General features: G+C 42.2%; 1 protein-coding gene across 1 annotated transcript in view; it reads left to right on the forward strand.

Annotated features, from left to right (window-relative positions):
- The window catches only part of STK32B (serine/threonine kinase 32B), a 254,347-nt gene extending 228,537 nt beyond the window's left edge, over positions 1-25,810 (forward strand). The window contains exons 10-12 of the mRNA XM_073340132.1: positions 1,067-1,198; positions 1,976-2,040; positions 24,627-25,810. Of these exons, the coding sequence (XP_073196233.1) occupies positions 1,067-1,198; positions 1,976-2,040; positions 24,627-24,765 (336 nt within the window). The 3' untranslated portion in view covers positions 24,766-25,810. The remainder of the gene's footprint in view (positions 1-1,066; positions 1,199-1,975; positions 2,041-24,626) is intronic.
- The last annotated feature ends 236 nt before the right edge of the window (positions 25,811-26,046 follow it).

A 26,046-nucleotide genomic window follows, 5' to 3' on the forward strand; every position in this document is an offset into this window, starting at 1 on the left:
TGCTCGCATGCTTAACTACCTTGTTCAAGCAGAGCCACTTTCACTGAATGGAAATAGATTCCCTCTTGCTAAAAGTCGGTCCATTTAGTGCTCTTGATTTATGAGAAAGGGCCATAAATAAGCAGATTCCACTCCAATTGAAGATAATGTCAAACCAGGAGCCTGGTCTACCCTATGTTTTCCCAGCATAGCTGTGCCAGCAAAATCCCTAGCAGAGGTGTAATTATGCCAGCAAAACTGTCCTTTTGACAGGATAAACTTATTTTGTTCAGGAAACTGGTTTAACCTATATCCACAAAAGCACTCTTTTGCCAGTATAAGCTGTGTCTCCACAAGGAGGGTTTGCCAGTATAGTTACAGCTTCCTAGCATAGACAAGGCCCATCATTGATAGCAACAGGAGCAGGCCCCGATACTGAATTTAAGTCTGTGTTGGCACCACATTCTCTATAGCAAATTAAAAGATCTTCCATGTGGGGGAAAAATATTAAAGTTCTTCATGAAGTGTTCAGGGCATAGCATAGGATTTTAGCCACAATTCCTAGCATCACCGGGGAGTCCTGTAGTTAAACTGACACTCAGCTCTTGGAAAAATCTATCAGCATCTATGTTTTCTGCACAAGCAATGCCTCTGAATCACTTCCTGGCGTTGCCTCATTTCTGAGGTTATCTTAACAAAGTGGAGAAACCTCTGCATTCTTTGGGTTAGACTCCTCTCTGTTACAATGGTGTAAATCTGGAGTAACTTCATTGGAGTCACTCCAGATTTACACTTGTATAAGCGAGAAGAGAAGCTAACCATTTATAATTTTTTACATTTCTATGTTTTACTCTATCATTTAAACTGTGAACTTCATTACTGGAAATGAAGGTTACAGTTTCTGTTTCACAGCTGGTATGCTTAAAATCAGCCAAATATACTGGGTTTCTGTAGAGTTACATCGGGAATGAATTTTGCCCCTCTGCATGGTCCCTTCTGGCCTTTGTATCTATTGAACTAATATTGAACAAGCAAACAAAAGACATAATGGTATTCTGAAAAATAACTTTGTACCCTTTTGTAACAGAAAGGAAGACTGAATTGTGACCCTACATTTGAACTAGAAGAAATGATTTTAGAGTCCAAACCCCTTCATAAAAAGAAAAAGCGACTTGCAAAAAACAAATCCAAAGATGGAGCAAAAGAAAGCTGTTCACTGGTAAGTCATGGACTATGGGTGTCGTCAGTTAGCATTCCATTTCCTTTCTTTGAAGGATTTGATCAATCGAGTTCAGTTTTAGCATTTCTGGTCCCAATGTTGGTTAATCTGCAGTCCCAAAACACCTCCAAAACAAGGCACAAAGCAATGATTTATTTCAGTCATGAAAATAATTTGAGCAACTTTAAGATTTAAAATGCTGAAATATACACCTTTAAAGTAAGAAAATTGCTGCCAATTGGCAAATGCACTTCCCACACATGGATGGAAGAAGTCAGAAGGAGTACTTATCTGCAGCTGGTACTGAGAATGACAAATGTGCAGCACACGAGCTGCATGTTTATAAAAGTTTTAAGGAAAGTCTAAAAGATTTTTCTCCTCTTTACCAGTCTTGATTTATGCATCCCACATCTAAAGGCTCTTTGTATAAAGATCCTAAACTTTGCAAGGAGATAAAAAGTAATCATTTTCCAGGCTCAAATTTTCAATGCAATGATGTTTTATACATTCTGTTGCTGCGTCAGGTGGTTTTGAACGCTCACACATTGTGTTCGTCTTAGAGCCATTAGACTTTAAAATGTTCAAACATTCTTTAAAGGTGAATATCTTCCTTTAAAAAAATTCTGACAGCACAATATATACAGCTTGGAGAATCTGGAAAATGCCTCTTGTTCATATTAATTTGTAAGCTGTTTTGTTCAACACAGGTTCTATTGTTGTGATTTTGTGTACAATTTTCTGTCTCATATAATCAACATATTCATGCTTTTTTTAAAGAATGTACACCTGCAGCAGTGCTTGGAAACTGTGAGGAAAGAATTCATCATATTCAACAGAGAAAAGTAAGTGCATTCCTTAAATGCCCATTTAACATACACAGCTGAAATTAATTTCAAAAGGAGGAGGATTCAGTGTCCCCCCCCCTCAGTCTTAACAAAAATGATTAATGATCACACCAGGATGAGTTAAAAGCCCTTACATGAAATAAAAGGCTAGACTTTCATTGATTTCCCTGCTGTACTGTCTGTGGTGTAGCAATTTTCTTATTCTTCCGTCTCTGAAAACAAGCAGAATGCTTACAGTGAATGTGTGGTAGAAAGAAGAGGTAAATGTCACTGGCGGTCTCCAGAGAAGCGGTTAACAATTAAGCAAAAGGACTATTATACAAGTAGAACAAAGCCAAAAGAGGTGATAACTCATGAAATTTTAATGAAGTAAGCCGCAGTGTTGCAATGTGGATATTCTTTGTGTACTTGGCCTCCAAAAACCAAGACTCCTTTACTTCTTTTCACCATAACTCAACATTCAGAGAAAAGTGATATCTCTTTACAGCTGGCAGGCATGCCTTAGTGGTCTAAGCATTAGCTAGAACCACTGGAAACAGGTTTGAATCCCAAGAGGGTAGACACCCTCCTTTGTCCTAATAATACATTGGATTCCATGTAGTTTACTGTGTGGGGGGTCTTTTGAGTATAACCATAGAAACTGTAGACCTTGACATTAAAGATCCCGTGGCAATTTTCATAAGAGAAATGGATTACCCCAGTCTCCTTGACCAAATTTTCCTTTCCCCTGATCTCACTGTTTTGAGTATCAGAGGGGTAGCTGGGTTAGTCTGGATCTGTAAAAGTAGCAAAGAGTCCTGTGGCACCTTATAGACCAACAGACATGTTGGAGCATAAGCTTTCATGGGTGAATACCCACTTCGTCGGATGCATGTATTCAACGAAGTGGGTATTCACCCACCAAAGCTTATGCTCCAATACATCGGTTAGTCTATAAAGTGCCACAGGACTCTTTGCCTGTTTTCAGTAGTTTCATCTGAAAGTGTCATTAGGCCAGAGAGAGAGCATGCACAAGGATGAATCTGTAGCTTGATGTCACAGATCCACAGGATCGCTGCAATGCACCCAATTTTGGCACAGTCTCAAGAAGGAACCCTTCAGTGTGCCAGACCCTACAGGGGGTCTCACTTTTCCTCCAGGGTAAGACAGGCAGCTTCACTGCCTCCTTGGACTGTACCTCTGAGCCTTCAGGACTCCTGCTTCACACTGTGAATTGCATTCAGCGAGTCTAACTGAGGTAGACTCCTGGTAGATGCTTGTATACTTTTCCTGGGTTAATGCACCTCACCAAGCATTTGCAGTGACATTCAAACAGAATTGTCAAACCAGGCAGATTTATTAACTGGAACACGGCATAGGAAGACCTTAAGGTAGTATACAGAACTGAAGGTTAAAGCATAATCCATCCTGGTTAGCCCAGAGCCCAGACAAGCTGTTCCCTTTGTTCAAGATCTCTGTCTCTCCATCTGACCTCCTTGGTCAGATTCCAGGGGAGAGCCCCGACTCCTTCCAGCAGCCAGCTCTTATCCCCACCTCAGACCTCTCCAATTTTTTGTTCTCCAGCTGGGGACTGTTGGGCAGCATCCCTGCTGAGAGGTGGGGAAATCCAGATCCCTCTGGGTTGTTGGTTACTAGGTGTCAATGACAGTTGGGTTTGCCATTGTTTTCTCAAGTGCTCCCTTGATATGGGGACTAAAGCCCAGACTGCTAGGTGACACTCACATCTATGTCTCTTAGCATGCCCGGAGAGCAAACTGTCCTACTGTGCAATAGTGTGGCATAAAGGGGAAACCGAGGCACACATAGATCTCATAAAAGTATCACAAAAAATCCCCACTTTGTCACACCTAGTGGTCAGACCAGTCACTCCGGAGGTAGGAGACCCAGGATCCACTCCCCAATTCTAATAACTGTACTTTAAAAATTATTTATTTGAAACAGCTTCAACAGGAGAAATTGAGGGATCTCTACATCAGAATATCCTAGCCCAGTGGTTAGGGCACTCACCTGAGAAGTGGTAGATCCACATTCAAATTATTTTCCCCCTCAGGAAGTGGGGGGACTTGCATTGGGGGTCTCCCAGAGCCCAGGTGAGTACACTAACCACAAGGCTAAAAGTTATGAGGGAGTCCTCCTCCCAGCTGTTTTGTGAGAGTTTACTTACAGGTACCTGATCCAGTAGGTGAGTGTTGAGCACACTTACCAGATCGGGCCCTGCAGGCAGGATTTGTGCATCACTTTCGGGCTTAGATATCCAGGTGCCTAGAGGGAGGCTTCAGTGCACATGCTCTGAGACAGAATCATGGGTGCCTAGGGAACTTTTATTGCAAAACATTAGGTGCAGAGCAGGTGTAGGCACCTACAGGGTTCTGCGGCAGCTGGACAGAAGTTTTGTGAATCCTGGTAGGGCCAGATTCTGGAATTTAGGCACATAAGGTGGCAGTTAGGCAAATAAGTCCCCTTGCGATTCCAATCCCTAGTCTCTACGCCCCTCTCCCCTTCCCCCCCATATTTAGAGTCATAGTCTCCGGGTGGATGCCAATGTATCTATTCCAGGATCATACATTAGGGGAGCCCAAAATGTAGTAATTTCACAGATCATATATGATTGATTGTTAGGGTTTGTAACAGGAACAAAAAATAAAAGCCATACTTACAGTATGGGGGACTCTCTCCTGGGAAGCTGTGACTGTGGAAAGGACACGGGGGTCATGATGGAAAATCAGCTGAACATGAGCACCCAGTGCGATGCTGCAGCCAAGAGAGTTAATGTGATCATTGAATACATAAACAGGAATATGAAGCAGAAGCAGGGAGGTTATATTACTTTTGCATTTGGCACTGGTGCCCTGTGTCCATTTCTGGCGTTCACAACTCAAGAAGACATTGATGAATTGGAGAACATTCAGGAGAACAATTAAGGGACTGGAAAACATGCCTTATAGTGCAAGACTTAAGGACTTCAGTCTTTTTAGCATCACAGAGAGAAGATTAAGGATGACTTGATCACAGTTTATAAGTACCTACCTGGGGAACAGAAATCTGATAGCAGACTCCTCTTCAGTCTAACCAACAAAAGAATAACAAAAGCCAATGGAAGTTAAAGATTAGGCAAATGTAGACTTGAAATATGGTGCATATTTTTAACTGTGAGGGTAATTAACCACTGGAACAACTTACTGAGAGTTGTGGTAGATTCTCCATCACTGGCCATTTGTAAATCACAATTGGATGTTTTCCTAAAAACTGTGGACTAGTTCAAACAGGAATTGATTCATAGGTCAGACTAAATGATCACAGTGGTGCCTTCTGGCTTCATAATCTAATCTGTGAATGTATAATTTGCAAAATTCTACTGGAGAGCTCACTTGTGGTGAGTAATTCCTTTTTACTTCACTTTATTTCATCAGCCTGAAAATCCTTATTTTTTTATCAGCCCATAGATGATAGCTATTTTAATTCTTGCATGTCATGAAAAACAATGACTGAAAAGACTAAATGTTAGACAGACTGTGAGATGGGTGAGTAAACAACAGAGAAAGGAGTAAATTCACTAGAAGAAAAGGAAAATTCTGGAGCGCATCTGCACATCAATCAAATTATCATGTGTTTCAGTCATTGGTTGATTGGCTTGACCGTGTAAAGGGGAGAGACCCACATGTAGGTCTGCAAGAGGCCCTACGTTGTTCTAAGTTAATTGACAGTATTGTTTTGTTTTACTTTCAGCACTGAATTGCATTAGGGCTTCATGTACTTTTCAGAGAACAAGGAAGTTAAATTAAGTTGATAACAGTGAGGAGAGATCAGATTTTGAAACAGAAAGTGAATTAAAGTTTGTGTGAACAGAATCAAAGCAATGACATACAGGAAAGAACAGAGCACAAAGAGAGTAAATCAGCATAGTCCTCAAGATGACTTTCTTCAGAGATTTCCAAACAATGCATTTCCAGCCAGTTTACTGACCCAGATCTTTCAAATCTGCTTGGTTTGAATCTAGTTCTTGTGGTTAGCCACAGATGATGACAGACATAAAATCTTCATATATGTGCAATATCAGATACTATGTGACCGTATTAATTACCCATCGTCACCACTTCCATCCATCCATCATTGTTTTTTTCTATCTTCTCATTCTTCCCCTTACTACCCTTGTTTACATTCATATTAAATTGCAGCTGTAAGTGCTGGTACTGCTACATCATACATAGGTAACTCACCACTGTTTCTTACATGATTATGCATTTTTCTATCAGTTTCTTTGCACACACCAGAACTGCCTTTATAATTCATCTGTTTGAAAATATTTGATTATTACCTCAGGTGAACCTTCACTATAAAAAGCCAAATCCTGCTGTGACTTAAACCTTCTGCCTCATTTACTTCAGTAGCATAGAAACAGGTATAAATCAGGTCAGAATTTAGCATGCATCTTTCAGGTGAAAGGATGGTAAGACCCCAGAACAGATATCTGTGAAAAGCTTCATGAGCTTTCTTATCAGATAATCTTTTCTTGAGCAGTAGGTTCTATGATAATGTGGTACAGTTAAGGTAGGATTAGGGATTCTGCCAGCCCTGCAACACCTTTCCATTTAATCCCCCCAAAATCTAGATCAATTCTGTTTTGTGGATAAACCAAGTCAGTTTGTTATTGTCTCTGACATCTGAGAGTATCCCTAGACTGTGTGACTTTCTCTCACCATGTACCTTTCATCCTGCATCAGATATCACACAGCAGAAAATATACAGTATTTATTGTGTTATATTTTTCAGTTTGTGGTTTGACAAGGAACTTTTTGACTACAGTTAAAGGAAGGTCAATGGGACTTTGAGATTCAAGAATGGGCTCTGTAAACTGTCATAACTCTCACCAAAAGTATAACTGTCAACTGACTACATTTTTGCAGTGTTTGCATAGCTAGGATCTAGCAGATCAGAGTTGGCAGAGATGGAATTTGCATGCTGTGTCACATATAACTTTTGCAGATGGTTAGATAAAGGGGGAGGGATAGCTCAGTGGTTTGAGCATTGGCCTGCTAAACCCAGGGTTGTGAGTTCAATCCTTGAGGGGGGCCATTTAGGGATCTGGGGATTGGTCCTGCTTTGAGCAGGGGGTTGGACTAGATGACCTCCTGAGGTCCCTTCCCACCCTAACCTTCTATGATTCTAAGATAATCTCCACTGAAAGGAAGTGATTGGGAGTGTTATGAGCACAGTGAACATCAAGAGGGTAGAGTCAGAAAAGACCCAGTATTCCATTCAAATGTGTGGATTCAATTCAATAGACTAATCCTGCAGTACTTCAACAGTTACCAGCTGTGTCTAGCACTGTCCTTTTCCAGTAAAATTGGAGATTACCTTGAAGTTAATTCCTTTTTCTGGACAGCCTCTTAAAATGGCTGCTGAGTCACACACATGTCCTGGACAGCTGTAAGATTTGATGGAGTAGAGAGAGGTAGGATGGCATATAAGATGAGAGAGGGCATTACAGGCTGAGAGTGCAGCGTGAAAGAAGGCCCAGGGTCAGTTGTGGGTGAAGGTGACCTGAGGAGTATCAGGGCATGCAGAGTTGGCACAGGGAAGCAGTGATATGTATTTGTAAACTAGGAATTGGAAATGGAGGAATTGGGCTGATGTTGACTGTTTTTCCTGCACGTTTGGTTTAACTGCACAGGACTCACCAAATAAACAAGTGCATTATGGCCAAGATTTTCAGAAATAGGTGCCTAAGGTTTGGCATCTACATACCTACTTAGGCACCTAAATAAGTGGCCAAATCTTCAAAAATGCTGTTCACTCAGTAGCGTCCACTGATATAAATGGGAAGCAGCACTTTTGAAAATCAGCCCACTTATTTAGGTACTTAAATAATGACGTGGGAGCCTAACTGTGGGCACCCAGATTTAAAACATTGTAGTGAGCAAAAGCAGTAAAATGCGTGACTGAAAGCAGTCTTTTGCAGAAGACTGAATGTACCTAGCTGTAATCAGCATGCAGACATTGATACAGCGTACAGAGTATGGACACTTCCATGTAAGTGCCAAGTATCATGAGAAATAGAAAAAACCCTACTTTTCCAGAGTGTAAAATAACATGATCATTCCCTGAATACAAGGAAAAAACAAATCCTCCTTCCCAAGCTGCAAAATGGCCATGGAGCCACTCCTGAGGCAACAGATAGTTCCTGTGGCACCCCTGCCTTATTATACAGTGAGCAATATCCATGGATCTGCACAGTAGCCAATCTATCAGCCTCACTCCCATTCCTTCCTTGGGACACCCATGTCCCTAAACCCCCCCCTTTTCCCCCCTAACACACACACACACAATAGCACTTTGGGAGTCCCTACAAAGCTATGCACAGGTGCACACTTTCTCCACAGGCTCCCCAAATCCTCCCTCCCTGTGCAACATAACCAAGGTTTTCAAAAGCAACGAGTGATTTTGTAGGGCTCCATTTTTAATTATGTCCCACTTAAGACTTCTTAGAGGGGCCTACTTATAGGGGGAAGGTGCTCAACTCTTTCTAAAATATCAGGCCCCTGTTTGTTATCTCAAGTTGGGCACCAAAAACCAAGGCAACCTTGGCCTATTACTGCATCAGTTCAGTTTAATTTGGGAACTCTTGAGAGCGCTGACTGTCACGTGCTGTTGGGATGGAGTTTAATATACTTTACTATTTTTTGAATGGGCCAGTGCTCATATAGGCCAGTGGCAGAACTGTCACTGGATAAAAGGCTTTATTTTTATTAGCATGCCTATTTCAGCTGAACATGAGCCACAAATTATGGAACTAATTTTACGGGACTGTGATGGGGGGTTTACCCCACATCAACCCTGGAAGGAAGCTCAGAAAGAGCCAATTAGTGTGATAGGCCTCACATGAGGGGAGTAGACTGGAGGAGCAGCCCCAGATTGGAGGGTGAAACTCACTTGAGCAGGTATGGGCTGGGATAAAGCCAGGAAGCTGGCAACAGAAAGGGCTGTTGTGTGGATGTCTTCAGCCCCTCTCTGTGTATTAGAGAGTGAAGGAGGGAACCCAGGAAAAGAGTAGGACCCTGGCCCTGAGGGAAGGGCATACCCCAGAAGGGGAAACCACACAGTGACTTGGCTGGAGGGCTGAGTCACAAAGAGGAATCTACAGCTCCTGGAGCAAAACAGGGGACACCTAGAGTGAGAGAGAGGACATCAGGTAGAGAGACCCCAAGGGGAGGCATCAAACCTGGAAGAGAGCTAATCACCAGAGCAGCCTGGAGGAGGCACAACCTGCAGTGAGAGAGAATCTCATGACAGAGACATTTTCACACTGTTTACCTTCTCCAATACTAGCACTTTGCAGAGCAATTATATATGTGTATGTGTCTAACACAAACCCAAATAAAATGGGCAAATGGGATATGTGTAGATGTAGTCTAAAGCTGATAACAAGAGTAAATGTTTCCCTTTGTTCTTTAAGAGCTATACTAACATGCCTCAGTTAAAAAAGAGAGACTCTATAAACAATATCAGTATCATGCTTTATTACCCCTTTGTTTTCTCTAGCTAAGACCCACTATCTGAAACATAGATTTCATAGTGATGTTTTGATCCTTTCTGTTGACAAGGTTTTTAAGTCCATAATTCTGTTTCTACTGTTAGGATTTTTATTATTTCTATAAAAAACCAGTGATAGCTTTCCCCCAAACATTTGCAGAAGTATCTGAATTTGTATTCTAACAGTTTTGCCAACAGTTTCTTAAGAAGCTGATTTTGTTTAGTAGAGCCTTAATAAAAGGAATCCCCTAATGCGAAAGCATAGCTGAAAGCTATATTTTCAATTCCTTTCAAAAAAAAAATTGTGAAGACAAAATCACGTTGGTGGTTCATGATTTTATTAAATGGGCTGAACACAGATTATTCCTGCTATTCTTCCAATATTATCATCGCTAGAGAAATCTTCACATCTGGCTGCTTCTATTAACAAATTAGAAGGAACCAAAATAGCCAAAAATACAAGAAAAACACAATGGAGGTGGAAGTCTGGGCTAGTGGCTTGGGAAGCAAGAACACCCAGTTCTTATCCTCCATGATCCAAAGAAAGATCTTCTCGGCCACTGACTTCAGTGGCCTTTAGATCAGGTGCTTTGACCTTGGGCAACTCACTCAACTCTCTAACCTCAATTTCCATGCATGCTTAATGCACCTTTGCCTTCCTCACAGAGGTGTCCTGAGGCTTAATAGGGTGATGAGGCAGACTACTGCATCTGGCATAATAGGTGTACATTTGGGCCCCATGAGAGATTCACCGCAAGTGAAGGTAGCTGCATTGCCTCAGCTCTCTAGCATAGTTGTTAGCCGACGGCCAAGGATGTTTGGTGAGGTGCCAGCTATGCCCGTTTATACCATCCGTGACTTTAACCGCTAGGACACACTGTCCCTTCGCGGCGGGCAGCCCGGGCTAGGCTGACGGATGCCCCAAGGTCCTAACCACCCGTGACTTTAACTGCTAGAGCTCAGAGCTCCTTCGCAGCGGGCAGTCAATACTGACTGACAGGTGCCCCAATGGCAGCACTAAGAGCCTCTCCACACCCGTGACTTTAACTGCTAGAGCTCAGAGCTCCTTCGCAGCGGGCAGCCAGGATTGACTGACAGGTGCCCCAAGAGTTTGCCCCGTGGAGGCGGCACAACTCAGCGCTAGGCTCTTAGTACTCTCACCTAATGGCCAGGCTTTAGAGCCAAAACGGCTGAGGTTCTTTAATTGTGTTGGCTGCTTTACAGTAAACCAGAGAAAACAAGTCAGGCTTATGCATAAATGGTTACCAAAATTTATTAAGCTAGATTCTAATCATGTGGTTACAAAATTGCTAGTGCCTACTTATTTAAATGTAGAGATGTTACACACACAAACAAGTTACAAAACTGAAGCCACAATCCCAAAGAAAGAAAACAAAGTATAGAGCTCTATTTCAAAATATGTGTACACTAAAGATAGGAGATCAGGTGTGGGTGCTTCTTACCCTCCTTGCATCTCTCGATTCCAGCGGTGCCAAGCCAGGATCGGTCACTCAATTCCGCGGAAAGACGAATAAGGGACAAGGCGTAGGGACCCTCTTAGCTGCAGAAGCCTTGGGAGGCTGTCACTTATCTGACCAGCAGATAGATAGTGAAAAGCACTCAAAAATCATGGTGCTGTAGGTCCCCTACTTATACCTCTGTACTCCTTTATTCTCTTTCTCCTTTCTTATGCCAAATTGAGGCTGGTCTGTCGGGGTGACGCCAGCTTTCGCAAGAGTAGTTTACACTTGCAAGGGAGAGAAACAATAAGTTTCGACTACTGGACATTTCTTTTATCAGGGTAAATATTTTCCCACCTAGGATGTTGGTGTGTGTGCATCACGCTATTTAGTTGGGGCTAAGAACCATGTCTGTCACAGGGCCTCTGCCTGCTGTGAGCTTAATCATTGTATCTGTTCCCAGAGGCACATTGTAGCAGCACACCTGTGCTTTCACAGCTTCAAAGGCTGTGCTGGAATATATGTTAAGTGCCCTGTTCCTGCTTCCTCCTGTGTTTCCAGCAATGCTGGTCTGAGGGGGGGGGGGGCTGTCTGGCTACAATAGTATGTGGAAAAACAATGCATTCCCTCATAAGTGCTGGAACTGGGGGTGCTGCCGTGCCCCCTGGCTTGAAGTTGTTTTCATTATATACAGGGTTTACAGTTTGGTTCAATGGCTCTCAGCACCCCCAGTATACAAATTGTTCCAGCACCCCTGCATTCTCTGGCCTCATTGCCCAGTTGGTACCGTTCACTTTTTGGTTCCATTGTAAACTTCCTGGTGGCAGGGCCTCTAGCTTAATGCTGAAAGCCTTACATAGATGCTGTGTAACGTAGAACTAATATTAAAAAGCATAGGGTATGGCTCTAATTACTATTATGTAGCTCCTGGCATTATTTGATGAGATGCTCTCTTGAAGTGGAAATTGTCTTCAGATGAAACGCCAGTCCCTGACCATGCAGCAACTCAATTAAGGGGGAAAGAATTGAGTTTGGATTGGTACTTCTAAATCATTAATGGTGAACACAAATGACTGCCCAGAAATGGAGAAGTTCATTGCTAAGGAGCAGTTACTAGTCCTGAGAAGCCTGCCAGACTCAATAATACTTAGCAAGGCATCTTTTTAATTAGGTAAGATGGCTGATGAAGAAAGGCAGGCACGTCCATTGCAAAAGGAACAAGGAAGAGATTAGTGAGAAGTAGCACAGTGACCTGAAATACTGGGGTGGGGAGAGAGATTTAAGATGAAGCAAGGTCAGCAGAGCATACTTTGAGTGGCAAAAAGAAAGAAAGAAGAAAAAAAGGCGAGCTTTCAGCTATTATGGTGATGAGTGATATAAATACCTAGATAGACATTACAGAGACATGAAACCCCTATTAAGAAAAGAAAATCCAACCAGGTACAGAATGAATCATTATGAGTATTCAACTCCACTTGAAAACAGGCGCTGTTTTCATCCATTTAATAGCGGCGTACAATAAGGTATGGCACACTGGCCTGCTCATGAAGGTGGTATGGCTCCCGCTACCTTGGGTCACAGGTGTCACTGAACTGTTCCGCCACGATAGGCAGTTCAGAGTCCATATGGGGGAGAAGACGAGTGCTTGGAGACGACAGAGCAATGGGTTACCCTAGGGCTCCGTGCTTTCTCCAACCCTGTTCAACCTTTACATCAATGGCCTGTCAACAACGGAGTCACAAAAGTTCATTTACATAGACGACATCTGTTGCAATACTGAGGACCAGATGTTTCATGAGCTTGATGCCACCTTAAACGGGACGTGATAAAGTTAGCTGACTGCTGTAAGACTTGGTGCCTCCAGCCAAGCGTCATAAAAACTGTCTCCAGTTTGTTCCATCTTCACCATGCCAGTGCAACCCGAGAACTGAATGTTTATCTGAATGGTGAAGCATGAAGTAGAACCAGTCTGTCTTGGTCTGACCTTAGACTTCACACTGAGTTACCATGCCCACCTGAAGAAGACAGCAGCTAAAGTTAAGACGTGCAACAATCTTCTTAGAAAACTAGCAAGTTCATCATGGGTGCTCGTGCTCCAACTTCGCGGATGTCAGCTTTTGCCACCTCATATTCAGTGGCATTTGCCACCTTGTATTCTGTGGTATTTGGAGTCGATCATCACACACCAAACTGGTGGATACACAGTTACATGTTACCAAGCGCATCATCTCTGGCACCCTGCATCCAACTCTGCTCCTATGGCTTCCAGTTTTGAGGAATATTGCTCCTCCTTATATCAGACAAGGAGGTTGCCACTGGTAAGTTACTGGAGAAAGTATGCACCAACTCAAGCCTGCTGCTGCACAATAACCTTTTTAAACCACCAGCTGCATGTTTGCCATCACATCACCCATTATTATTTGCCACACCAGGATGTTAGGGTGGAAACACTCTGGCGAGAGGAATGGATATCAGTTATAATCCCCAACCAGTCCCTCGTCGCCAACCCCACAATTTGCCCACCTGGTTTTGACCTGCCCCGTCGCCAATGATCCCTTTTGAACAGGTTCCGGACCGGGCAAGGTCTTTGTGCAGCTAACCAGTATTGCTGGGGCCTTTGTGACAGCCCTTTGTGCAGCTGCAGCCCAACACAGACAATGACATACATTGTCAAGGAATGCCTGCTGACTAGGGTCAGCGGTGGCCTAGAAGAACTGAATCATGCCACTGAAGATGCCATCACTTGGCTAGATGACTATGCACACGCTAAATGATAAAATAATTCAACTCCAATCAAACTAAAATCCTTAGGAGTATGCACAAGAAACCTGTGTTTAAATCGCAATGGAGAAAAGGACTGGGATTACAGAGGACAAGTAAAGTAAATCTTATCCTACAAAGATCAGATCCTGATGCAGAAATTATTGGGTGAATCTTGGGCCTGTGTTATGCAGGAGATCAGACTAGATGATCAAAATTATCTAAAAATCTATGAAAAGTGCTGAGACTCCTCTACTCCTGTTTTCTCTGGGAGGTGAGGGCCCTTAGCCCTTCCGAAGGAGGCATTCAGCACCTTGCAGGACCAGGCCAACGGTGTCCAAATAGGAGAGCTGTTTAGAGAATGACAGGAGGAAAAGAAGAAAATTGCAGACTTGCCCCTTACTGCACAAATTTAAGGGTGACATTAGCCTCATGTATTGGCTGCACTGAACACACCCAACTCTGGTGTCTGAAGAGAGGAATAAATGCCATAGCTGGATATTGGACTAGTAGCTTGGAAGTGGAACAAGCTGAGAAATCTGTACACATAGGAAAAGGAATGCAAATTTATGGCAAAATTCCCCTGTCAATTATATATGAAGCAAGTCATATTGAAATCATTGGGAGTCATTTAGGCATCTGAGAGTCGAATCTGAATCCTGCATATTACAGGCATGTGGTCATGGCACTATAGTTAATAAGACTGAGTAATGTAAATTTTCATTAGCATTAAAAAAACCCTCTAAATATTCTATCCTTAGTGTAATTATAAATGTTAGTTAAAATCTAGGAAATTCCAGCATGGTGTCCTTATCCCCTTCATCAGTCTACACACTTATTAAAACAGACCTGTTTTAGAATATATATGATTTACATTCACTCAGAATGGTAGCACTAGGTCCCAAAGGATTAGCTGCTGATGGAAAATCTAGAAAAACTTTCTATTGAAAGGTCTTTCTGTTTGCATAGCAGAGATTTTTCTGGATTCGTCTTCTCCCTTTTATTTAAATTAATGGGAACATTGGTGTGAAAACAGGATCTTTGCTGCTTAGGAATTCAATGGCTCCCCCTACTCGTTCTTTACATAAAATGGCTTGCGCCATGGAGTTTATATCCAAATCCAACTCTGCGAGTGGGTGAATTTCACGTTTCAATTCAAGCATGGTTCCAATCATCAGAGGGCCCAAAACTCCTCACTGCTTTCTATTCTATTTAGCTTCCTATACGGCACCCTTAACCATGCATCTGGGCACCTACCCAGATAGCCATGACCATGAAAAAAGGGCTTTTTCTTGTCTGCAGCGTAAGGATTTGCCATCTCCTGTCAGATTCAGACTTAGTCACAATGATACTTGCATGCCTGGCCTCAGTTCTCTACACCAAGGTATGGAACTGCCTACCGTAAAATCTACAATTGGTTAAGAACAAACGAGCCAATCAGCTCAGTGACACAGGCCACTGAAAGCCTATCACCTCACTGTCATGCTGTCTTACTGGCTCCCCATGGAACATTCGCTTTAGCTGAAGAATTGGATCATCATCTTCAGACCCTCCATGGGCCTGACCACAGTTACCTGGGGAGCTACCTCATACCACATGATCACAACTTCCTGTGATGGCTACCTTCCACTGGAAAAACAGAATTATCAACCTCAAGCGTGAAATTTGTGTATGCAGGAGATGGAGCTTTCTCAGCACTTGGCCTATGAGTCTGGAACATAATCCCAGAAGAGATAAGAATGGCCATGAGCCTCTGCAACAGCAGACCAAAATGCAATCCCGCTCCTTTGACCTACATTTCTCATAATAATCCCCCACTTATAAAAAACTGAACCCATGAAAAGAACAAAAGCAAACCCCGTGCAAACTAATCAGTACCCTATTAAAATGATGTAGCTAGATGGTAGTGGATATACCAAACTGGGGTAATCTCTTGACTACTCAGCCTCTGGGGAAAGAGTTAATAATTTCCATTTCCTAGTGGACATGTGTCTCAAATAATCATGAACAACCATGCTTATTTGTGTCCTTATTAGCATTCAGCAGAGTTGACATGGGCTGCAGAGACTGAACTACAGGGGGTTCCTCCAAGCCAGAGCTGAGGCATATTGATAGAGCAATGTGGAAACGTGCCCAGCTGCTGTCTGTGCTTGGCTTGGTTGGTAGATAAATAGACGATTTCAATGGACAATTGTTCCAACAACTTCTCTGTCTCTAGATACTTACCTGGCACTCATCTCCACAGGATCTGAGTGTATCACAGTCATTAATGGATTTTATCCTCTCAGCACCTCCATGAGAGAGGCTAGTATTATCCCTATTTTACAGATGGCAGATTAAGTGACCTGCCCAAGATCACACAGGAAGGAGTTGGTTCCAAGTGGGGAGGTGGGGAGCAGGAAAGGGCGTGTTCTGCTTCCTACAGGTAGTGAGGAGCCCAGGGCTCCTCTGTCGATTGGAGGTTTCTCATAGGTGGAGGCTGGTTACTGTTTAAGAGTTGTAGCAGCTGTTTTGTCTCTTGTTTGTAATGCGCACTCCTGTCCGGTGTCAGATAAATATGACATCGGAGAGCCTGTAAAACAATGTTTACAGCCACTTTCAGGCTGCAGCTAATAGCTGTTTCTGATTCCCTGGCGGTCTATTGCTGCTAGACAGGAAGAAGGAGTGATATCATCTAAGCCATCCAGCCCCTACATGTTTGTTGTCTGTCAGGCAGAGTTTATATTCACGCATTTATGATCACATGTAGTCAGTTTAGACTTTCACACACCATAATTCCGGACGTCTCTTTTCTTGTGATACCCGCTCTCGTGGGTCCACAGTTTTGATTACAGCGCCTGTCTGGCATACCTGCGGCAGCACAGATATACAGCATTAAGCAATTTGGTACTAATAAGCAAAAACCACTGAGTTTCTCCCCTGCCTCCAAACCACATCTAAAGCCACCAGAAAACAATACCATGCCCTTCCTTTCAGGAGCCAGGAAGTGGGGGGAGGGAAGAGAGGGTAGGAGAGTCACAAAGCGATGATGGATTGCTGTTGTGGGGTTGTGTCATACTGTCTCATGGCTTTACATCACTACATGTTGACAGTGAGCTGCGGCATTGCATATATCAACAGTGCAACCTCAAGAAGTCATGTCTTTATATCCATCCAGCATCACAAAGGATCTGATGACTCATTATCTCTTTTAAGTCCTTTGGCCAGTGACATATTACAAGGTCACTGAGATGAGGGAGAAGTCTGGGGGAAACATGGTACAGCTTCTTAATGAGCCTGTCTTTCATAGCTTTTTTTTTTTTTTTAAGGCCCCAAACTCAGAGCTCCAAGATCAAGGTGGAGATTAACCTTCGATGAACCTTGAATGGCTGGGGGGATAATTATTGCAAACAGCTCCACATGTGGTTGCAGGCAAAGCACTGTCCTACTCCCCCATAATTTCCTTTGGATGTGGTCCTGGTAGAGGGCAGGTCAAAGCACCTGCTGTGGGTAGTCTGCTGACTGTCTTTCAAAAGGAGAAGGCTCTTGCTCCCAACCTCACTCTACCACAGTGGTCATTCAAGGCAGGCTGGGAAATGTGTCTTTGCTTGGAATACCTTTTGGCAGGTCGTCTGCTTCTGAGAATAATACACATACGTAAACAAGAGCCTGGAGCAATGTATGAACAGGAACGGAGAGCATGGCTTTGATAGATTAAACCATTGTCCCTGTTTAAGCTCCACAGAGACTTATTACCCTGTAGATCTATGGAAGGTTTTAGGAGCAGCCTTCACTTTGCTTGTATACTTGTTACAAAGGCCATCCCTAGATTGGGAAAAATAAATCATGTTTTAACTAATACATTTTTAAACACTACTGTAGACTAGCATATCTGGTCATAGTCATCTGGGAACATATTTTTAAGCATGACCTATTTTCTTAGTCTGGGTTGAACCTTAATGCTAATTTGGCATTTATGTTTCATTTTTTTAAAAATGGTGGCACATCAGTTGCTGTTTTCATTTATTTATTCCTTCTCTTGAGTCTTATTTTGCTTTGTCTATTCCCATGGTAAGCCTGAGATTTCAAGGCACTCTAGGTCACAGTATCACAGCATCTGGTCTAATTTGTCCCTTGAATTCCACATACCAGTATTTCACATGTTAGTTAGTCTTTATGTGCACCTGAACCCATTATACTTGATTGTAAAGTGTCAGTTGATGGCAAATTATATTCACAGACATTTACTGAACATAATTACTCAACAGGAACCATCAACCTGAATCAATTATCTATGGTGTAGGCATGTTTCCCTGAGGATTTTAAGAATGAGTAGGAGTAAATGTCATAGGAGTGCCAACAGTGCAAGAAGGTATTTAAGTTTGCAGGGCCATTTCCACCAGAATTTTATCTGTAATGTTAAGCTATAGGTAAAACAGATCTATCAATTGTATTGAATTAAATTAAATAGACGTATGTGATTACCTGGTAAGCTAGTGAGCTACCAAAACACACATGTTAGTAAGCAAAAACAATGTTGGGAAGTGATGTAGCATATAGGTTATTGTGGTATATTATGATTCTTGTTGTTTTTATTACAGTAGTGCCCAGAGGACCTTATCAGGGTCAGGGCCCTATTGTAATGGCTGCTGTTCACACACACATAGGAGGATACAGTTTCTGCTCCAAAGAGCTTAGAATCTAAGACCCTGATCCTTCAATGACACTGGTAGATCCTGTGTTCACATGGAATTCTGACTTCACTGAGTCCCTATGCTGGCTCAGGTATCTACCCTCAATGAGCACCTTGCAGGATTGGGGCCTAAAATAACCAAGCAAAAAAGAATAGGAGTAGAGATTTGGTCCCATAAAGGGGGAAGTGCCAGAGACTGCTGGAAGTCCACTAGAGACTTTGCTAATGCTATTGATTATACGTGGAAGGCACTCAGATACTACAATGATGGGCAGCGCTGTAAAACCCCAAGAAAGATGGATAGCACTACACAGCTCTCCCTGTTCATATACACACAAATATTGCACTGTGGGGTAGTTCAGATGCATTATCTAAAAGTCAACCTTAACAAAGTCTAGAAAGCTAAAAATTAATAGTTAAGGCAACCAACAGTACATACTTCCACCCAAAAGCAGATGCCTCAACACTTACATAACCACCATATGCCAGAAAGATTGTACCTCCTCCATAAATCTGCCCCATTAGGGTGGGTGCTTTCCCATTTACTTGAAAATCCTCAGAAAATTCAAGCTTGGTTCAGAGATTGTGTGTTGAATTTTTTTGCATGAAAACAGCTTGAAGCCATTTGCTGACTGGGGAGCTGGCCACGAGAGCCTGCCTCTTAGGTCCTAATGGACAGTGGGAAGTGTTTGTGTGTTGTGGGAGATGTACAAAAGATAACTTCAGCACCACATGCAAGGGAAAATTCTGATTATCCCAATTTCTGGAGTGGCTCACAACTGTGAGAGCCTACCTTAGGATAGACTGTCAGAAAATAGGGTAGACACCCCAAACGGGTGGTGTGTTCAATAATTAGATTTTACCAAGCCAGTACCAAATGTGAACTCCTGGATCACTGTACCAGTCTTACTATGGAGTCACAGAGTCCCCTAAAATGTTCCAGTCTATCTTGCCACCAAACTGGACTTAGTGATAAATGGTCACTTACACCAAAGATCACATCACATCAGCTTGCTCCCAGTCCCAAGAGACTAATCACTTACCCCAGATCAATTGGTACTCTAGATCTTACACCAAAGACAATGCTGGCAGCCAATTCTATAGCAAACTAAAGATTTATTAGCTAAGAAAAGGAAATGAGTTACTGAGATGTTAAAGCAGTAAAATGTATGTACAGGTGAGTCACAGTCTATAATTCCAAATGGTAGCAGTGATATAATAGACTGCCAGTTTCCCAAAAGTCTCTGAGGGCTACCCAGAATAACTCTGGGGATCGCCATCTTCTCATTCAGTTATTCTGCCCTGTTACAATCCAAATCATCCAGAGATGAAGGATCTTTTCTTTAATCCATTCTTATAGCTGCTTCTCAGAGAAAACAAGCTGGCAGTGTGACTACCCGGGTGAGCTTTTCCTTTGATGGCGAGTGAGGAATGCATTTTGAGTCGTTGACCTCCGATCTTCACTAAGGCTAAGATTTATAATCACTGGGATTTTTAGTAAAAGTCATGGACGGGTAACGAGCAATAAATACAAATTCACGGCCTGTGACCTGTCCATGACTTTTACTATAAATACCCTGACTAAAACTCAGCAGCTCCAGGGCCCCAGAGAGCCCCCGTTCTGGGTGGCCTCAGGACACTGCTGCTTTAGGGATCCTGAGGGCCAACTGGCCCCAGCTCCGGGCCCCTGGGACTGCCACTGCTCTGGGACCGCCGCTGTTTGGGCAGCCTCTGGGGCCAGTGGCACCAGCTGCTGATCAGACAGCCCAGGGGCCAGCTGCTCAGGGCCACCGCACCAGCTGGCCCTGTGGTGCACCCCAGCAGCTGTCCACGCAGACGTCACAGAGGTCCTGGAAAGTCATGGAATCCGTGACTTCCCGATCTCCATGACAGACTCACAGCCTTAATCACCACACACAATGGACACTTGCTTTCAAATTAGCACTTTTCTGTTAAAGTTCTTTGTTTGCATTTCACAAGGCCTCTTTCTTGTCTGATGGATTATTTAGACAGGGGTCTTTACAATGTAAATGTTTGCTATTACATTATAACAGGATACAGAGAAGTGAAAACAATCTATGTAACATCCCATTAGTTTTCATGACGTTTAAATGCCAAATACACTCTTATCCATTTAACAATTACTTTGATCTGTACTAATACACAAGTGAAGTGAGGTGATGTGCCAGCATCACACTGATAACTCAATTTAATGTAAAATTATTATTACATCAGTTCTGATATATTTAGCTATGACACGGGAATGCCTTTGTTATCTGTGCCTTTAAATTTGTATGAATCTAGCACAGGGATAGCAGCCATTTTGCTCATAGAGTTGCCATTCTGTATCTGTTACAGAGGAGACACTGTTCTCTTATGGAGACTGTTCATTCTTGCTGCTGTTCATTCTTGTTGTTTTTCCTCTAAATTAAAACTCCCTCCAACTGGAAGTAAATATTTTCCTCGTGTATGGAAATGCAGCATTAGCAAGTGTGTTTATCTAACAAGAGGATCATCTTTTGTTTTGCTGTAAGATCTAAATAATAATAAAAACCCAAGAAATGACAAGGATTTTTACACTCCTATCACCCAGTTGATCAGTTTGTTTTCAGCAGGGGAGATAACTCCGCAAAATTTTGATTTAGTGAGGCAAATTGGTAGCAACTTCAGCAGCAGAGTTTGTCTGTTTCTCTTTGTTTCTGTCTCTTTTATTCCTTAAACTGCAGCTAGCTATAAAAGCTGGCAGATGAGAATTAAGTGCAGTGATGCAGGTGTAAGGCCAACAATAAAATTCAGGTATGACCTGCAAAATACTCCCAGCTTGTTCAGTTTCACAAATACCCAGAACAGCAAAAGCCACTTCCTAAGAGGGGAAAAACCTGCTAGGAAAATGCAGACAGAGAATTTATCAAGTGTTTCTGTAGCAAGCTTAATTCTTATGCTCCACAGTGGCAGCCAGCCATCAAGCCAACCTGCCTATTGTCCAAGTAATCGTATTCCCGTGTGGATATTTTCTTCTACTGCAGACAGCCATTGTCTACAATCAATGGTAAAATGATGGCCCAAAAGATAATGGGGGAGGGTTTCAAAGAGGTGCATATAGCCCATTATTTTTACAGGACGTGCACATACTGTAGGTCTTGACAATGACTTTTCAAAAATTGCCCTAATATTATAGTGTGGGCACCCTTGTGGGTGTGGGCGAGCTTCCCGTGGAAGTAAACAAAGGATCGCTGCAGCACATAAAAAGCTAAATTCACCCCCAGCTGAAGCTTGCATAAAACCTCAAGGATGGTCCTGCTGGAAATGAAATCTGTATCTCTGGCAGAGGCTTAGGGTGGGGAGGTGGTTGGGCCATGGGCTGACCTGCAAAAGGATGAGAGCCCCTGTTGGTGCAGCAGGTTTAGTTGGCGTGGGCAGCTGCACTTTACATCTGCACTTTGCCACCTGGGTTGCTGAATTTGTCACTACCACTTCAGTGTCAGTGAATTCCAAATATTTAAGCCTGTAAAGGTAAATCACAAAATGTGTCTGTCACATGAGAGTCCCCACTGAAATGTAAATCATAAACCCTGTAGAAATCTTTCCTTTAGATTATATATCCCTGATTCAGAGCAATCTGGATCATTAATAGGGTGCACACAAACAATATTTACTATGTTGTAATATGGGTAAATGCGTATATCTAGGAACAAAGAATGTAGGCCATTCCTACAGGATGGGAGACTCTATCCTGGGAAGCAAGGACTCTGAAAAAGATTTTGGGGTTGTGATGGATAATCCACTGAATATGAGCTCCCAGCTCAATGCTGTGGCCAAAAGAGCTAATGTGATCCTCGGATGCATAAACAGGGGATCTTGAGTAGGAGCAGAGAGGTTATTCTATTTCTTTATTTCACATTGGTGTGACCGCTGCTGGAATACTGTGTCCACAATTCAGAGGATGTTGATAAACTAGAGAGGGTTTAGAGAAGAGCCATGAGAATGATTAAAAGATTAGAAAACTTGCCTTCTAGTGAAATACTCAAAGTGCTCAATCTATTTAGTTTAACAGAGAGAAAGTTAATGGATGATTTAATTACAGTCTATGAGAATCCTCCTGGGGAACAAATATTTAATAATGGGCACTTCAATCTAGCAGAGGAAGGTATAACTTAACCCAGTATCTGGACATTTGAAGCTACACAAATTCAGACTGGAAATAAGGCATAAATTTTTAATGGTGAGAGTAATTAAGCACTGGAACAATTTACCAAGGGTCATGGTAGATTATCCATCACTATTTTAAAATCAAGATTGGATGTTTTTCTAAAAAAATTATGCTTTAGGAATTATTTTGGAGTACTTCTATGGCCTGTGCTATGTAGGAGGTCAGCCTAGATCACAATGCTCTTGGCCTCTATAAACTATGACTATCAAGGACTCCACAGAAGGCAAGACCATGCCAAGCTCTGATGTGAGTGTGCAGTTGCAACTCACTGCCAACACAGACTGCATGAAGGTCAAAAGAAGCACAACCCCTCAGTCTATTCAGAGACTCTCAAAAGTCTGAAAACCCTGAATCCAGAGTCTATCTTTAGGAAACATTGTGAATCCTTCCTCTTGGAGGAAGTCTTTCCACCATAAGTGATGTTCACAGTATGAACATCCTGTTAATCCCAAATCCCTACCAATCAAAAGAAAAAAAAAACAACAACCCCAATCAGAGTTTTGACATGAAAAAGGGGGAAGTGACAGACTCCATGAAGTCTGCTAAGGATTTCACTGTTGTTACTGATTTTATGAGGAAAGCACTCAGAAACACATAGGTGCTTAACTCCTGTTGATTTCAATGGGAATTAAGATTTTCAAAAGTGCTTAATTCCTATTGAAATTAACAGAAGATAAGCACCTAGGAAATGGGAGAAGGCGGGGAGCAGTAGGGTGCATTGGGACTTGATGGGTAGGACTGCTGGCTGGGAGAAAACACAGTAACCTTTTCCTTATTCATGCTCTCCAGCTTCCAACCAACAGACGTGTGACACCAGCCATCAAAAGGTGTGATAAGTAACTGCAATGTGGAACACCTGTATATCATTGTGTTGTCAGCATAATTTGCAAATTATAATGGTTTTTTACTATAAAAGCCTGTTTTTAAAGGATTTTCTTTTCACTCTGAGTGAAACCATTTGCCAGAGAAACCTGGAAAAATAAATTGTCGCATGAAACCGGAAGTTCTCCACACACTGTGCTGCAGCATCCACTGGGTGGCACTATTGTGCTGCATTCTCAGGACCAGCATGTTAATTGCACCCTGTGGCGGTGGGTAGTGGACATGCGCTGAGACTGGATGTGGACTGGCCCTCTAGCCAGGCCCAGAATGATCCTGGTGGGCAACTGCCAGCAGGTCATTGAGTGCCTGCTCCCCAGCAAACCTCTCCTATTTCCCCCAGTGATTTACCAGAGTTTGGAACAATTATGTATGACCAGTGGTGTTGTCTCAGCAACAAGTAGGTCAATAGTTGTGAACAAAAAGTGTATATAAGTCTTAGAACGCTGCCACTTGCCTTAGATGACCACATCAGATTTGCAGTTAGCTCTGGTCAGTTTTTAAAGCACTGGGAAATGCTGGGGTAATGGTACCACGTCATGTATATATTCAAAGCACTGCACAGATAAACATGTCACTCTTCATGCACCCCTGGGTAAGTATGATCATCGCCCCCACTTTACACACCGGGAAGAGGGCAAAGACCACAGTGACTTACCCACAGCCCCTCAGGGAGTCAGACCTGCCAATTCCCAACTCTGTGAAAAGTCCTTCACACCACAGAGAAGTACTGTTTGGCCAAGGTAAAAAAGGCCGGTGATTATATACCATCACAGTAATTCCCCAGTCATTTTGGTCAACATAGGGGAGTGGGCAGCGCCACAGCTCCTCCCCTTGCACATTCCTTTTTTGTCCCTCCCCTTCCCACTCACTCAAAGTAGAGTGGGTATTGGGCAAGTAGTGGGCGAGCTAGGGAAGTCAATGAGATCTAACAGGTATAACTGGGGGGCGAAACTGGGCCCAGTGTGCAGTAGCAATATGTACATATCCCTAAGCCAACAGGCACAGTACTTTTATTCTTATATCATTATTTGTCCACAGTTAATATATGTATCATTTTAATCCCTGGTAGACTGAGAAGACAGCAGGAACAAAGTGGGCCGACGTCTAGTTTGGACAGGAGAACATCTCTTCAAACACATGGAAGACTTCAGGATGGACACAACAACAACCTACTGGGACATGGGTGTACAAAAGGCTGCAGCAGCTAGTTGGACACACATCTTGTTGCACAGTTTAACACTCGTCTCTGTGCACGGCTTGATATTTCACCTTTTCCCCCAGGAAAACTGACTCCTACAAAAAGTGCAATCCCATTGCTGAGTTCAAAGATACAAAGCTCACAGATTGGGAGCTCAATTTACACAGATGACACTGTTTCTCTTTAGACTGTACTACCAGAAAAATTACCATCAGCAGCAAAATATAAGGGTTTTATGTGTTGACCCTCCTTTTGTAACATCTTCAAAATCCTGGAACAAAACTTGAAAGAATTCATTTTGACATAGTCTCCAAGGTTGGCAGGTTTCTGGTTACTTGCAAGATACAGTGCTATGTCTGGGCCAGCTTTGTCCTTAAAATCTTACCTTAGCAAATGTTAAAGGAAATACTCTGCCATCTCTGTTAATTAAAACAATCTACTTAAATATAGAATTTCAGGAGACTGCTAAACACAGCCCAAACATTTGCCATCAAGGTCATAAAGTATGTATACAATGTAAATATATTAATGTAGTGTGAAATAGACCAAATATCTAATACTTTCGTTTAACTACCTGAAATGAGTTGAAGGAGTCATAGCATTAATGTATGTATTCACATTGTTCTTTAACTTTTTGCATTCTGCTTGATAGTAGAAGACCTGATCCTAGTTTCATTAAAGTCAATGAGAGGTTTGTTGTTGATTTTAGTGGAAGCAGACTCGGGCACATGGATAGTGTATTATTATGAAGGTTAAAGATCATAGGCTGCGCAAGTGAGAACTCAAAATCTGAGAACTAAAATTGTTAGAAATTTGCTCATGTACATAACATTTAGAGAGAAAGATGTTATAAACTGTGAAAAAGTAATGTCTGTGTTTCCAGTGATCTGTTCTGGTTAAGAATTGTCTTGGGTAGGGAAAAATACATCCACTTACTTAGGAGTAACACTGATACATAACACTTTTTTAAAAAAAAAATTATGGACACCTCCATATATTTATAGTATTTTCATAATTTGGTACATCCACATTTTGTTAATAAATGCATGATTGTTCTGCTATGTCCTTTTAATATTTTTTAAGATCAACATCTGTAAGCAAATGTTCATTTTCAACTTTTTTAAAAAATAAATTAGACTTTTTGGAAGTGATAAGAAGCACATTTTATTTAAAGCATTCTATTTTATTGTATTGATTATAGCTTAATTTTTTTACGCAAATCCGCTTTGTTTTTTATAATTGAGTCTATTTTTAGATTTGGTTGCACATTATATATAATTTTTTGGCATAA

This window comes from Lepidochelys kempii, chromosome 4 (genome assembly GCF_965140285.1).
Source record: "Lepidochelys kempii isolate rLepKem1 chromosome 4, rLepKem1.hap1, whole genome shotgun sequence".
Lineage (NCBI taxonomy): Eukaryota > Metazoa > Chordata > Testudines > Cheloniidae > Lepidochelys > Lepidochelys kempii.